The following is a 17106-nucleotide window of genomic DNA, read 5'->3' on the forward strand; positions in this document are numbered from 1 at the left end:
TAACTTCGATAACTACTTTCTGTATTGAATCACTCGTCAGCTACTGCTCCGAATTCGCTATTGGTTTGGATTTCAACGTTCGAGAACGTCTTCTGCTCAAGATCATTCGTTATCAACGCGTACAAATTATTAACTGAGACTGTTTAATTTCCGATAGATCATATTTTACGACTGCAGTGCGGTCAGTGTTAGAACACGGTGAGCGTAAACCAACAAACGGTCGAATCACATTGCGCTGATTTAAAAAAAAATGGTGACGTACTCCAAACACGTTATTTCGCTGCTATCAGACACCAATACAAGCACCTCATTTATGATTGTCCAGCAGCATCCAACATCCTAGCCTGTGTGGTCTAGCTTCGATCAAAGCGCAAATGATGTGCACAGAAAGAACTGTTTTTTTTTCTTGTCGTCATTCACTGACTGAGATTTGTACTGGATGAGAATCGATTGTCCAAAAAGAGAAACCCACAGAAAGCTGAAATAACTGGCGATTGAATGGAAATTGAGAGGCATGGGCATTCCGGCAGGACGAATTGCAAAAATAAACTCGCGATAGTGGTGTAGTGGATTCAATTGCATTGATTGAAGTTATTCAGTGTGGAAGATAGGATTGGTGTTTTCATAACACCAATCCTATCTCCCACATTACGAGACAAACGATCCAATAGTTCAGAATTTGGTTTTCGCAAGATTAAACTTTACTTTGAAAGTATACTCTTAAGAATAATAGTTTCTTGTGTGACATTTTCATCTAGGTCATTACAGGTAATTCAGCCAAATAGTCCGCACATGTATATCACAAGTCAGTACCTCATAGCATTCAGGAATGTTAATCCACATCTTATATTATTATTTAGATCAAGTTTGAGCTTGCTTTCTAGTTGTCCTACGAAATGAGAGCACCCCGCTCATCCTCTTGGCCAGCAACAGAAAATCACTGAATCACCATACACAAACACTCGTCGCTCTCCACGGGCTTCCACTTTCGATGGACGAAGCAAAGACGAGAAAACTTTCCACTATCATCCTGTTGAACAGATTCCTGCTAATTTTCCGTTTTAAAATTCCAGGTTTTCGACTAGTAGCATGTCAGTTCTGTACCAACATAAGCTCCAGTTGGGAATAGAAATACTACGATTACGATAACACTTTAGATGGACACGCACCATTCCAACTGTTGCCATATGTATGGGCCAATTTTTGGCGATGAACAAATTCTCGTAAATTTTCCACTTTTCCTCCAATATTTGTATCCTTTCTTCACAAACTAAATCCGCCAACGGATCCACACGGAGTTAATAATCTCTGGATATCCGGATTTCCGGCGAGCAGTTTCTGACCGGCGACTGTTGGTGAAACTGCCGAAAAAAACCAAAATTCGTAACGAAAAAACAAGACCTTCCTCTCTGGAAAGCATACAAGGGACAGCCCCGTCAATCGTACATCTAAGGACTATTCGCGAGAAGATGATACGCTGGAAACAAATCACATCCATAGGATGTCAATTACTGGACACAGCACATAAACGAATTGCTGCGCGAAGCAACAGCTGACACTGGAGCCATACTCTCACGCTCTTATTTTGAATAGTATCCCCGCGCGGCGAGGACTTCCAGTTGTAAGATAAAAACATCAAAACAACTCGAAACATGCTAATTTCAATATATGTGTGTAGCTTCCTCCGTTGACGCACAATGCGCCTACGCAACATTAAACAAGGGTTATGTTATTGTGTCTTGCCACTTTTTAACGGGTAGTGCTCGCAGAGATTTCGTAATCGTATTATCTCGGGATGATCGAACATCCAAACAAAATTGATTCATAACACTTGCTCCATAAACAGTGCCGACAAATTAGTCAAAAGTTCAGATTCGTAGACTCCGTTTGGCGGCTTGTTACGGTCCCTTAATGTCAGAGTCAAGTGTAGCTAAAATTTCTAATTTCTGATAACTGTAATTCAATACCGTGTGTTAGGTTTCAGCACAGTTTTACTTTTTTCATTCGACACAATTTCGGGGCGAACAGTTTCCATACATTATTGTGTGAGAAAAGTTCAGTAAATCAGTAATGATTAAGATTTAATCATATTCGTAGGAAGATTTTTCATCAAAACTATCTTCAATCAAAGATATTATTAAGGAAAAAATAGCAAACCAGTTAATATAGGGTAAGTGATATACAGTACTGTTCAAAATAAGAGCAACAGAAGTAACTGTTGTTTTGCATTCTGTATGTATGATAATGTGCTCCCGTGCGTCGTGGAAATTTTTCGTCAAAGAAGCCATTTAAGAAGAAGAAGAACGTATGATAGTATTATTCATGGCCTACATTTATACTTTTTCGACACTAGCCGTGCTGCGATTTTTTCCATGCCTAAAACTTCATCCAAAATATGACGAATGGTCTCGTGAGAGATATTTAATTCATGGACTAGCTCTCTCAAATTTAAATGGGAAATTTCCGAGCACCATTGCTTTTATTTCATTGACGTTTTCATCAGCTGAAGAGGTTATTGGTCGTCCTTGACGTGCTGAATATCTTCTCGGCCGTCTTTGAATGCCTCATACCGGCGGGGGCGATCTGGCGTAGTGGTAACATTCGTACCTCTCACACTCAAGGTCACGAGTTCAATTCTCACTCCCGATATTCTCCCAACAAAAGAATGGAAGTAAGAGTGACGAAACAGCCAAAAGTGTTGAAAGTTACTATAATACAGACAAAAAAATACCTTATACCATTTATACATCCGTGTTTTTGACATAGTTGAGTCACCGAATGTATTCCGCAACAATTTTGACGTTTCGTCACAAGAAACTTTGTTTGCAACACAAAAATTCGGCTGCTTTAGCTGCTTCTTTGTTTGACCACAAAATTTTTGGAGTAGGCCCTCCGTTTGTGATTCGCCCAGCAATTTACTATCGGTCGCAACTGAGGGCCTTTGAGAGGGTTGGCGGACTTCGGTACAACGTCTATCTTCAGCCGGTCCATCTTCAGTGACTAGTTGTCAGCCGCTCTTTCTGGGTGTTTGCCTGCTGCTCAGACACTGTTGAATGATCAGAAACAGGCTTCCTTTCGACGCTCTCGCCATTATCCTGAAGAAAGAGGATGTTTTAATTCCCGGATCGGCTATATCCGGCGGACACAAAGTGTCTCAGTGTGTCCAACTTCTTTGCGCTCTGGGGAGAAATTGACAGTACGAACAAAGTATCGAACGTAGTTGTTTCACAGTTTTCGCTAAGGCTGCTGCAAATCAACTGATAAGGGCGTCAATACATCTTTGTAGAATACCCAATAAACGTAGGATTTGAGGGAAATTTGGCTCATTGAATTATGGTTCGTAGTTTTTTTCATCGGCATCCAATATTTTCATGCATACGTTAGTAGTACCACCTTAAAAAAATTGAAAAATGTTCAGCGAGAAGATTTAAAATTACAAATTCCCGGTATATATTTGACAGAATGTGATAAGTGATTTTGTTCTTATCTTAATCACTTTCGCGCTCTTTCCCGTTCTATGTTCATTTGTCGGGTTTTTTTCTCCCAACAAATTCCTTTTAAGTTGACGTTCACGTGTTTTGTCGTCGGTCAGTAACGAATCGAAACCTATGCCAACGCTATTTTTGGTGTACGATCACCGAACTGAATGGTGAAAAAACGACATTCATACAGAATAACACAAATTGGAAAAAAGGTTTTAGGTTTATCCATGATCGAATAGGATCAATAGGTTTCAGTGAATTGAACCCTATGCCATTTTGAAAATCGACTCGTCAAAATCGATATTTTTATAAATATCGCCCAATCCTAGTTGACAGCTGTGAGTTATTGTGAATGATCGGAGACGCGCAAACGAGTCAACAAACACTCTACGTTGGATATCGTGTTTACATCCCTTCCCATGACGTGGAAATCGCGAATGTCTTAACCGGAGCGGGTCTGAATTAGTACTCTATAATAAATAGTGAATTAAGCAAGTTCAATAAGATCCCCTCGAAGATTTCCAACGTCCTGGACAGTATATTGGGGACCTTTTGTGAGAGATTTATTTCGCGAAACGTCATTGAACACATTATGTAAAGTAGCTCGAAACATAATAAATCGCATTTTAACGAATGAAAGCGATAGACTTTCTATTTTGCACGATAGATTTGTCCTGATTCCGCGAAAAATTGTTTGAGATATGATAGGTCCGATCTTGATTCCGAGTTTGTGATGGTAGAATTCTCCCTGGCTTTATTTCCATGTAACAATTCTGCTCCATGATCGGATAAAATTAGATTCAACTTGTTAAATGAAGCAAAACATCCCTTGTTGAATTCGATGAATCAGTTCACAATATTGTTCCGCATGATTGGAGACAAGTACGAATTATAGCTGTTCAAAAAAACGAAAATCCGCGTCCGACTTCAATTCGTACCACCCGCGACGCTGTCTTGTATACGGAAACTGTTGGAGGAAATGATCTTGTTTCGCCTCGATAGAAGAATAACCTACTCTCAGATATCCAATATGGGTTCTGCATGGGCAAAGGCACGAATGATTATTTTGCAATGATTTCATTCTTCGGAAAATCCAAAAAAGAAAATGATTTCCTTAATATTCTCCTCCGTTGATTGTATTGTTTTCACATATTCACGTTTGAGAGCCTTAACCCTTCTCTTCGTTGGCCAAGGCATTTTGATTGAAGTAATACTTTTCCGTTTACTATTTTTAACCCTTTCGTTACGAGCGTCGTCTATAGACGACATCCGCGCGACGAGCTGTGTGTACGAGCGTCGTCTTTAGACGACATGAAATTCATACTGCTCTTCGATCATACGGGCGCGATGTGCATACTTTTCGGCGCAGTGCTCCGTACAGGGGTAGCACTTTGGCGGAGCACACTGCCGTAATGAAAGGGTTAAAGGCAGAGGCAGTCGTGGCAGTGTTCCGAGCTCTGCAATACAATTTTCTTAAACAATGTTGAAGTGGCTTAAACATACATTGATATCAACAAAATTCAATTTTATTGGTTTTTAATGAAACGAAACGCTGTGACTCAGGAATAACATTTCATTGAGTGGTTTCTATATCTGTTTCGATGATGTTGTCTGGCGTCAGTGTCGAAAAAATAACGATGCTTCCACCAATACAAACAAAACCATTGCGGAAAATTGGAAAATGAAAATTTAACTTTCAGAGCACTAGCTCGAGTTTTCCGACGTTTTTCACTATACAGTGCGACAGCAGATGAAAATTTAATATCTTGTGAGTAATCGATTAGAGTTTGGTTGATATTACTTGATGGGAAGTGTGCGAAAACGATAATTTTCTGTTTCGCAAAATTATTGATTTTCGGGCGAGGGGTGAGGGAGATAGATGAAAGAAATGAGCGCCATTGTGGCAGCCATTTGTGGCTTCCTTCCTTCACCTTAAACCCCATGTTCTGGAATTATAGATGGAGCAGATGGTAAAGTTTGCGAGCGTAGTATGCGTGATATCATGGGCTGCCATAGCTACTTCTCGAATCGTGACGTCAATGTTTGTGTTTGCATTCAATTGCCTTCCACACCCATGTAAAAACGCTATTTTCAGAAAGGTTCTTATCAATTAAAAACAGTTTTTTTTTTGAGTGGTTAGAAATTTTTTATTGAAGGACTCCCAAAAATGGAGTACGGATAGGTTTAATGAACGAAAATCGAACAAGCATAAGACCATTTGGCCATAAATGACTTTTTGAGCAGAAATATTTTAGCATTGAGGTTACATTGTAATCATTGGTACGCGAAACAATGTACCAATTGCGAGACGAGTTAGTGAGCAAACTACAATACAAAGACATGTTCACATGCTAATATACACAAAACATTTTTTTTTGAATACGCAAAACAGTTCTTCTTCTTCTTATATGGCACTAACGTTCCTAGAGGAACTCCGCCGTCTCAACGTAGTATTACTTGCGTCATTTTCATTAGTACTTAGTTGAGATTTTTATGCCAAATAACACGCCTTGAATGCATTCTGAGTGGCAAGCTCTAGAATACGCGTGACCACAGTGCAAGTCAGAGGAAATTTTTTTGAAGAAAAGTTTCCCCGACCAGAACGGGAATCGAACCCGAACCCCCGGCATGTTAGGTTTGACGCTAACCACTCGGCCACGGTAGCACACAGTTAAAAAAACGCAAAACAGTTAAAAACATTGAAAAAATTGGTGGCAATATAGTTGTCACTGGCCATCTAGCGGTAAATATGATTTTTTTTATATTTGAATTTTTAATGTTAGTTTCAACAAAAACAAATAATAAAACTCATGATCAGACTCAGCAGGTCCTAAACAGTTCATATGTATTGAAAACTTAAACAAATTGACTGTTTTTCAATTACTTTTCGGGAAATATTTGCTCTTGCTGCTCTAAATTGGGAGTTGTTAATACGAAAATGACTCCAAAATGAATAGTTCTTCATTTTTTTCGCACTCAATAAAATCAGGCATGTTTCGAGATATCGGAACTAGACTAGACTAAGATACCGCATAAGACTAGAAGTGACAATTTATTGTTAAAAAAGAGGAAAAAATCGTTGGTAGCAATATAGTTGCCATTACCCGTAAAAGGGTTAAATTGGTTTCATAGATCATGCGATTTGACATACTTTTGACTACTTTTTGTTGGTCATGAAAAGTTTTTCGTGTATAAGGATAAACTAGCACTTATTGAGGCCATGTGAGACAAAATCATACGGGTGCCATTCACATTAGGCGTTGTCGCGGCCAATCTCTGCATGAAATTATCTTCAAAAATTCAACGGCAAACATCAATTTATTAATTTTTATGACAAACTAACCTTTAAGAAGATCATTCTTCAGTAACAATTCATTTTCTCCAAAACTCTATCAGATACGGTATCTGTATCGGGCTCGATTATATACAGTCTCCAGTATATTATCGAATAACAACATTTTTATTTGTTTTATATTCATATATTTTTTTGTTTTTTTTTTAATATGAAAGAAGAATTTATTTTGTTATTCATCCCCTAAAAGTCAGAAAATATCTCTCTCACTTAAAAAAAATTACGTGGATCCGGGATATTTCAGGATATTTCTGTTTGCCTTGAACTGGCTCTAGTTTAAAGAGTACGCCACGTAGGACGATTCCTCCATTTGAAAATTCATTTGGATAAGTGTATTTGAACAACATTTTAGGAGAGAGAAAAACTTAAAAGTTAATGATTTTTAAGGTGTTATTATTAATTTTCTCCTAAGAATGCATATCAAACGTGATTATTTCTATCAACCAAAATGAAGCTCTCTAACCGCTCTACGAATTGTTCTTTGACACCCATTTTCTATCTTCCTCAATTTCGCTGCAATAGCATTTTAAATAATTCCTGATGAGCCTTCAATAAAAATTTCCAATGTTCAATCATCATAGTTAGTTGCAGGAGCAAGAATGCGAATTCATTAGACGAGTGAGCCATAATTTGACGTACATACTTCAAGTTTGTCAATTTCGATAGAATACCTCGGAAACTGAGAATAAATCTAACGCTATTCTTTATCATGTTCGCCGGAAGCCATTGCAATAGCTCGAAAACAACGGAATCCCATCCGAGAAAAAAATGTCTCATCATATGGAACGACAACAATGCTTCATGTGTCATATCAGCAAATAGAACTCTGACCTAAGGGACATGTCCTTGGATTCATTACTGTAGACAACTCAAGTTAATTTTTTTTGAAAAATCAGGCGTACACTGAAGGTCATATCGTTATTTTTCCATGTGAAATTTCGGTGCTACTAGCACTCAAAATAGTGTGCTCAAACATGTTACATTACTGAAGTTTTCAAGAGAATGTAGTATGAACGTAGAAATTAATACGTGCTCACAATATCACTTCGTACTATTTTTGGTTCGAATCTAAGAGGTGATCGGTTTACGGGATCTAATTATCACTTGTGATTTTCCAATCATGTGCCGAACAATTGGGCCCTAGCTTACGCCTACGTTCGAGAACGAGGCTGTGATATTTGTCAACTAGTTAGATACTTGATGTACACCCAGCAGTTCGCTGTTTTCTAGGAAACATTTAAGAAAACACACTTCCGCGATCACGAGTGCCTAATTTAATATTCGCAAGATGTGAAGCTGTAATACGATTGCACAGCTGAAAGTCAATTTTCGACCTTCAAGTGCCTCCTGCGTGTGTGCACAAGCCTACCGCCTCTGATGTGTTCGATTTGTCTCTATTTGTCCCAACGATTTGTTTACTGATCAACAGACCATGTTTGAGGTTGGCTTTAACTTAGTCGATCTTTGTTTCGACTTTGACGACCTGCACTGCAACGTGATTCTTAGCATTAGGTTATACCGAACTTCCAACGTTTCCGAATCCGAATAATCTTGAGTTGCGTGTCCAATTTCGAAGGATCGTCAGCTGACATTATTTCACACCAAATTTCTCACTCGAAACACTTGCATACCGCACTCTCGTGACCCTCGCGAACACAAGATTTGTGATCCTCAGAGTCCGGAGGATCGATTGATTCCAGCTTAGCGACCGAACAGAAACTGAGCCATGCAGTTCATCGGTGATTGTCTTTATACAACTGATAACGTCGAATTCAAAAATATTGTTGTCAGACCGAGACCGAGACGGACAGACTCCTTTTAACTTTGCAGTCGCCCTCGGTGTTTGAGGAGTACCCATTTGTTCCTCCCCTCCTTCCATTCGGTAGCATTACGAGATTCTTCGATCAACTCCGTGCAAAACAATAACAATAAATAAGCATGTTGGTGGTTCCACCAAGCCCTGCAATGCATTCGCCTGTGGAGTCCATCCATGACAGGATAGAGATACGTAAGGATATCTAGCAGGTATGACCAACACTTAGCACCTGTCGGCATTCAATGTCATTGAAAGCTATTGGCCGAGATAAATAATCTCCGGTCAATGTCAGCAATGGGTGCGAGGCAACAATGAAAATAGTACACCCATGACTTCGCAGGAATCGATCGGGATGTTATCACTTTCCCCCTGTATTTGTCCCCCTGCTTCCGAAGACGGGCTTCCACTTTCTACGGGAGTAAGATAAGTTCCTTTCCATTTCCCAATTAATGTTTCAACTCACAGAGGCTTGATTTACGTGCATAGTGGCGCTCAGTGTGATACAGTGGAACACTTTTCCACTGTAACAGTATTGACTCGCATCATTCTTAGCGCATACTTGATTGATGAAGACGGGAATCATTGCGTGCAATAGGTGAGTTGTGAGTTGTTCGAAAATTAATTGAATCTCTAGTTGTTTTATAAATGAAGACTATTTCCGGCTCGAAGGTCGCCCAATTGAATAATGAGCGTTTCGAGCTTAGTATTGGAAGATAACTATCGAAGTTTAGTTCATGATAAAAGAAAGATAGAATTAGTATGATTAATTTCTGAAGAAATAGCATCGACACTAGAAAATAGCTACGAGCAAAAGTGAACGATTTAACTATCGCACCAATTGGGTGGAAGTCAGTGCCAAAGCCTGTTTAATAATTTAGTCGCATAAAGTAGAATATTTGACGGACTCAAAATGGAAGGGGTGTAAGTGACATTTTGTCTTCATCGACTTTCTCTTTTGATTGATCATAACTTAACTGCAAACACATTACCAGCTTATTTGACAATGTGGACGATAAGTCAGAACCTCAAATATCGATTTCTATAGCAAAATCAAATTGGAACGGTTTTACAGCTGAGTTATTCACGAAACAAAGGTCGATTAAGAGAAAATCGATCAAGGCACTTATATCTCTTTCATTCTAAGCCCCTCATTTATCAGCATTGAAATAACGTACAAAAAAAAAGGACGTGTGACACACACAGTACTGCTGGTAACCGTATTTGCTATCTTGTTTCACCACTTTTCCATTGACGAATAACGAATCATGTTTTTTCCCTTATAGTTCATTAAAAACCTACAAAATGACATATTTCTTTTTCTATGCTGAGAAATATCTTACTTTATGCGACCAAATTATGACTGAAACAGGCCCTATAACAAAAATATAAGTAAAGCGACTTTTGAATTTCCACGGGTTACGTATATTCCTTTTACATTTTTTTTTTGGTTGTATTGGTTCTCATGTCTTTTATTCATGCTGACGCATTCAGCTATTTTAAAAGTTGGGATAACTTTTCGTGGTACAAAATGTTCTTGGAGAACAGAGAAGATGTGAACGACGAAGAGCATGCCGGAGGCGCGAGCAAGCCAACAACAGATGAAAACATTGGTGAAGTGAAGAATATAGTATTAGTATAAGAAAATAGTATAGCCAATTGTGGAAAACCCGTTGGAGAAGTTGGTGAGAAGTTGACCTAGACATGCTCGTGCCATTGATTTTTATCAATGATTCAGATATGAAACGGATCGTCGTGATATCCGTTCCTAATTTATTCAATTTCGACCAAAATAAGGTAGCTGTCAAAAGTTAACTGAAGATTCAAAATGATCGAACTTGTCAGCATAAGTGAGAAACATGAGTACCAAAATAACGTCACAAAAAATACACGTAACCCGCGAAATATAAAAAGTCGTGATACTTTTCGTTCAGACCTGATAAAATCACATTTGTATAACCTTTTTTTTTGAACTCACGTGTTAACGCCACCGCAGCACAATTGTTATCATAAATTTATTTTTCGTAATGAAATTTACTCTGAGATTAATGTAATGCATCTAACGAGGGTAAAGAAGCCTGGTTTCCCTATTCTCGCTAGATGCGAACTTCGCCCCCATTACATTGACCTCAGAATAAATTTCAAAATAAATTCATAAATTGTGCTTCGGTGGCATTAACACGTAAGCAACATTTTTTACCAATTCTTTTCACAATTTCAAGGCATTTATGCTTTATAATCATTATGTTGAAATTATCTGCTTTTCTAAATTCTATGTAAAAATTATGTGTGGTTTATACCTAAGATAGAACCGCAAAATTGACGTAGGACTACCGTTGGCTTAGTAATCATGTGAGTGTATTGATTAAACCAGTGATTGCATGAAACAATTTCCGAATTCAGTTGTGAACAAATCCCAATTTAGGTCAATTCATGCATTGTGATAGATTACATTCTTCGTTGCAAGACTGACGTATGGCATGATGCCTTGTTCATCTCATTAATTTATCGTGGACTTTCAAAATATGTGAACAGAAGAATATCTAAATGATCAATGTATTTTACATTTCCCTCCGAAGTTATTGCATCTCCCGAGTGTGCGTACGCAAATTTGCTTGATTTGATGAACTACTACAGGAACTACATGTATTCAGTTTTTTTTTGACATGTAAGTTGAACACATAGTGTTCAATCGACGTTATCGAAGTTAATTGTTATCAACATTTTGCCAAACAATTTACGAAGAAGTTCAGTGAGCTGAAAACATGAAGGTATATCTTCCAATGCAGTCTTGATTAACCGAGCCAAAGCGTTGTTTTCATGCCGCTTTTGAAGTCCACACACTTTCCGGAGTGCGAAAACGCATGCGGGTACAAAAGAACCCGCACATTGCATATATTTGTAATGCCGATTCCCCCGAGTTAATTGGTTTGGAAATCTATGTTAGGGAAACACACAGATTCCAGCAATCGTACATCAACCGCTGCGCAATCATAACTGAGTGCATTTTCGAGTGGGCATTCGTTTTTATACAGATTTTTGTGATTTCAAAGTTTTCAAAACTATCCTTCGATTTGCGGTGCTATCATTACTTATTGAATTATTAATCATCAAAGACGAAGGGGTAATTTTTCATTCAAACAGGAATATCTCTATATGAAAGGTCCTACAGGAACCATAAAGGAACCAAGTGAAAGCTGGTTGATAAGGTTAATTGGTAGTAACCCCAAGTTGGTTAGCAAAAAATTGTGTTAGTCCACAAAATCCTTGAAAAAAACAGAAACTAATCGTTTTTTTTTCATTTCTTCCCGATGTTGTTGTCCACTACACCTACACACACCAAATTAAAGTATATACGTAAAATATTTTAATACCTGAAAGTTGGAATTTCAGAATGAAGTACAGGTCGGTCTCGATTACCCGGAGTATTAATTTTTTTTCACTCCGGATAATCGAGTCAAAAAAAATTGTTTTCTTTATTTGTTTTTTTTGCATGTATTTTTCGTTTTTTGAACATAAAAGAGGAATTTGATTTTTGATTCATCCCCTTAAAGTCAGAAAACACCTTTCTCACATGAAAAAAAAAATATCCAGAGGTGATATACGATCATATTTCATGAAAAAAATCCTCCTACGCATATGTTCGAATTTCAACAATGACATAGTTACAGAACTTTTTTTTTGTTTCGGACTCTGTTGCTTCAAACTGGCTCTACATTAAAAAGTACGCTACGGAAGACGATTCTGATGCTTTCATTTGAAAAATGAGAAAATTTAGTACAGAATATGTTCCACTACTATATTCTGTACTAAATTTTCTCATTTTTCAACTAAATTAATTAATTTTAATAACATTTTGGAAGTGAAACACTTAAAAGTTAATCATTTTTAATGTGTTATTAATTTTATCCTAAAAATTTATATTAAACTAGATTGTTTCTATCAATTAAAATGAAGTTCTTTAACCGCTCCATAATTTGTTTTTTGACGCACAGCTTCTATCTTTCTTAATTTGGCTGCAATATCGATATAAACAATTCCTGGTGAAAATTCAAGCAAAATCTTCAAAAATCACGATGGGGACATGTAATAGCCACCTAAACTTCACCTTAACGTTGAAAGGTTAAATTTTTTCATGAAATAAGCCATATTTGAAATATAAAAAAAATAAATCCAAACTGAATATAATCGAGTCCAAAATTGTATATAATCGAATCACATGTAATCGAGTCTGTGTATAATCGAGTCCGACTTGTACTGTATTCTATTAGTCAAATCATTTCATTTGATACCAATATTGTGGGGATTTCAAAAAATACATAGTCGACCATTTTGTGGCGGCGACCTTTTCAAATTTATGTTGTGTATTGTATTCTCCAAATCAAGCCATTCAGCCATTTTTTTGCGGTGGGCAAATTGAATTTTTCAAGATCATGAAATACGCAGTTTTATAATGACAGTAGAATTTAATGTATGTTCCAAATTTCAGATCAATCATTCAACAGGAACGGGGTCAATTTTCTATTAATGTGGGACAATCCAACAAACATTCAAACATACATAGAAACAGGTCAAGCTGAATGAAACCATTCAAAAAGTAATTAGTTGTTTGGGGACTGCGGCCATCTTGAAATTGGATTTTTCATTATCTGCTATGTTCTACTAGTCGAGAACTTTCTTTTGATACATTTTTGTGCATTTTTCATAAATGACTGTGTTCTACTAGTCAAGCCTTTTTCGTTTGATACCCATATTGATGGGGTTCTGAGAAAATAGGTAATCCGCCATTTTGTAGTGGCCGCCATCTTAAATTTGCATTTTTCATAAATAACTGTATTCTACTAGTCAAACCCTTTCATTTGATACCCATATTGATGAGGTTGTCATCTTGCGGTGGCGGCCATTTTGGATTTGCATTTTTCATAAATAACTGTGTTCTACTAGTCAAGCCCTTTCATTTGATACCCATATTGATGGGTTTCTGAGAAAGTATGAAATCTGCCATTTTGTAGTGGCCGCCATCTTGGATTTGCATTTTTCATAAATAACTGTATTCTACTAGTCAAGCCCTTTCTTCCGATACCCTATTAGCTATTCAATATAGAATTACAAATTATTCAAAATTTCCGAAAATCAAAAATAAAATACTCCGGATAACCGAGTCTAAAATTCCGGATAATCGAATCCCGGATAATCGAGTTTCCGGATAATCGAGTCGGACCTGTATATCTAAATTGTATGCGTTGATTGTTCACGAAATTACAGCATGTCAAAAATCACTTAAAATTAGGGGTGATGGGGTTTAAATAATGTCTACGTGGACATTTTGAAAAAAAAATTACTTCTGTATTCAACATCATTCTGCATTAAAAAACGTATTTATCAATTAAATGGTTGAGCTGTCTGATAGTGCTTCCTGGTCGAACATGCATATTGTTTCATGTCGTTGAACTCCTTTGCTAAATGTGCACTCTGAGAGTAACGCAAATGAGCTGAGAGCGATCGATTTATTTTCATTGATTTTAGAGAATCGTGCATTCCGGCAGGATGGAGAAGCCGCCAAAGTATGTTAGAATATTGCAATAAAAAATTGGACATTTTAAACAATGCGATCGATTTTCGTTTTCCAATTAGTACCCCCAATATGTTCTCGAAAGACATAATCCTACGTCAAAAAATACACGAAATTGTTTTTTAGGTACGACTTTCGATTCAATTTCCGCTCTCGATATAAAGACCGCTTCGTTTCTAATTTTTAGAACAAGTTTATATATACTTGTAACAATACAGTTAGGAGTTTGGCTCCTTTAAACTCATGTAACTGAGCCTGTAGAAATGAACGATTTAAAAAAAACCTGGTAAACCTTTTTTGTGTAAACTCTACACTATTCTACACTATTTGACCGCAACAATTTAATCTTTTAATCTTTCAATTTAACAAATCTCAATCAGTGACTCGCTTTATAAACGCAACGAAAACTTGCCGTTTTTAAGCAAAAAAAAATGATGGTCGACGAATAGTTTGATCATTTACCACCATATTGAGCGAGTTACCCACCATTAGATATCCCCAAAGTCGATCGTCACCTGGATACGTCGTTCTTTGTGTCTGGTGGAATTGGGAATTCTATATTATGAATTTAGACAGCGCGTGGAGATGGTAGCCTTGAACTTGAAGAAGGCATATCTACCAACGCTATCGGTAAATGGGATGTTGAACAAGGTTTCCGACTATCGACGCAAAAGAATAGTCTGCGATCATGAACACCAATGCTACAAGTTGGGAGTCAAAATTTACCACGACCGCATCTCCCACCGTAAATAGTTGAAACTTATGGTCGACTGCAATCTGAATTTCCAACACCCTTTCGACGAGGTGAGAACGCGCTACGCCACCCGGCTTCACATTTTTGAAAACCATATTCAAACTTCACTGGAGTAATAACCGAAAGATCCGTTTACGGGTAGCCAAAGCCATCATCAAAAGCTGCCTCATTTACGGTATCGAAATGACTTAACTAGTCAGAGATAAACTCGTATAAGCTCGATCTCCGATAATAAGCAACGCACTGCTTATTAACTCTGGCCTGCTATCATCATTGACATCCTCGTGGACGCGACGATAGTCTCCAGAACTGCGAGGTTCCTCTCCTAAACCAACGAAGGTGAAGAAACTCATCTGACTATCTTAACGAACGGAATCTTGTAGCAGGTGGCTCACCCCAACCTCCCACCGATTGCTAGACAGCTTTGTTTTAGGACCAATGACTGTATCATGCCGGTGGTTCATATGGAAAATACCATCAGAAACGACTTCCGAACTGAAACAAACCTTTGTCGAACTTATCTCAGGGAAATACCGTAACTACACCCAAAGTTAATTTTTAGCACATGTTATGGCATCCCGATTTATTACATTAAAGAAGCTGAAAAATATCAGAAAATGTTCTACTCCTTAATACGTGTATATCATTTGTATAATATATATGCTAGAGCCAATATGAGCGAGCGGAACAGGAGACACATTTAAATTAAAGCATATGGAAGCTTTTCGTAAAGTTTGTCAAATACAAATACAGAGAAAGATATATTCACGTTCATGTTATTCTTCATCATCTTAGAAAACACTTTCCAAATTCATGTTATGAATGAGGTGTAATATTTGCGCATTTGACCCTCCAGCACACGAAATGGCATCATTTTTGCCAAAGATTAAATGTTTTCAGCCAACGCTAGTTTGGGTGTAGGAAATTCGATACATGAACGGATCCAGAGGGTTGCAAGGAGTTGGTTTCGCAGTAAGCGCTCAATTCCGTCGGCGCGGCTGAGTCTAGGTACCCATGGCCTAAAGCTATCAGGAGGTATTTGGTGCCTGATAAAGTACTCATGTGGCTCTCCGAACATAGCGACATAACCGGCAATGTGCTCTAAAATCGTGCTTTCTCTGTCCACGTGATATGTGGACAACCCCTAATCTAATTTGTCGAAATTTCTCCTTCTTCATTCGGGTAAATGTCGCACTCGAGTATTTGTTGCATCCTGGTTAATGTTCATTCATGTAGATGTTGCATTCGGGTATGTGTTACATTCCGGTAAGTGTGCTTCGGATGAATGTATTTCGCGTGAATGTGACACAACTCGTTAAACACCTCGAAATCAACAAAAAAAATGCAATGCCATAGATCAGTATGTACAGGCAGGAAGTAACGAGGACACGTCACGATCAAGAAGATAAATAGCTGTTAGAATAATTAAGGTGGAAAAGAACGTTCGCGATCGACTCCGCCTCCAGAAGCTTGTTCAATATGCTGGAGAATTGGCTGGGAACCTTTCAATTGGGAATCCCTTTTGATTGCTTCTAAGACAAAATGAGTAGCAAAGGTATCGAAAATCGCGAGATTTACTCGGTTATTACGCAAATGAATAAATATTTCCCGGACGAAGAGTTGTAAATAATATAATGAAAATTTCGTTCCCATTTACTTTTTTTTATACTTTGCACTTTGAAGCTCCCGTTGTTGTTTTATATGAGCTATCATTTGTAATTAATCATCGTATTGAAACTGTGATGTTTATTGCACATTTTCAACATCTCGTTTATTGAAAGTCTTGATTTACGTCTTTTTTGGCAATGATTCGCTGACATAAGTGCACATTTTCGCAAACAAATCATCCGCGATAGAATTGCAACAAGCTGAAACACGCTTCCTACCTGAGTCCAGATATATATCGGGTTGGTGGTGGGCCTATAAACTTCCAGCTTTGGCTTGCCCTCCTCCGTGATTTGTCGCACGAAGGGAACCGCCGACCGAATGTTGTCTTCCTTGGTGCCCATCTCCATCTCGAAAAAGCGTATGCTCTTCCGAGAGTCCGTGCTCATCGACTTCGCTTGTTGGAACTGTTTTCGCGAGGAGATGTAATCTTCGTCCTCGCTCGAATCCAGATCCTGGAAATAGGTT

At 37.9% G+C, this 17106-nt stretch overlaps 2 protein-coding genes across 4 annotated transcripts in view; one reads left to right on the forward strand and one right to left on the reverse strand.

The window, feature by feature from the left end:
- Positions 1–17106, forward strand: part of LOC129764322 (RING-box protein 2) — a 121849-nt gene that overhangs the window by 19773 nt on the left and 84970 nt on the right. The gene's annotated exons all lie outside the window — the stretch shown is intronic.
- The window catches only part of LOC129764320 (facilitated trehalose transporter Tret1), a 47114-nt gene that overhangs the window by 9658 nt on the left and 20350 nt on the right, over positions 1–17106 (reverse strand). Inside the window, exon 4 of one of the 3 annotated variants that reach the window (XM_055763283.1) lies at positions 16860–17093. In XM_055763283.1, coding sequence (XP_055619258.1) covers positions 16860–17093 — 234 coding nt within the window. Of the gene's footprint in view, positions 1–8448; positions 8616–16859; positions 17094–17106 lie in introns of those variants that run through there. The other 2 variants (XM_055763284.1, XM_055763285.1) reach the window with 2 other exon arrangements.

Source organism: Toxorhynchites rutilus, chromosome 2 (assembly GCF_029784135.1).
Source record: "Toxorhynchites rutilus septentrionalis strain SRP chromosome 2, ASM2978413v1, whole genome shotgun sequence".
In the NCBI taxonomy this organism is placed as follows: Eukaryota; Metazoa; Arthropoda; class Insecta; order Diptera; family Culicidae; genus Toxorhynchites; species Toxorhynchites rutilus.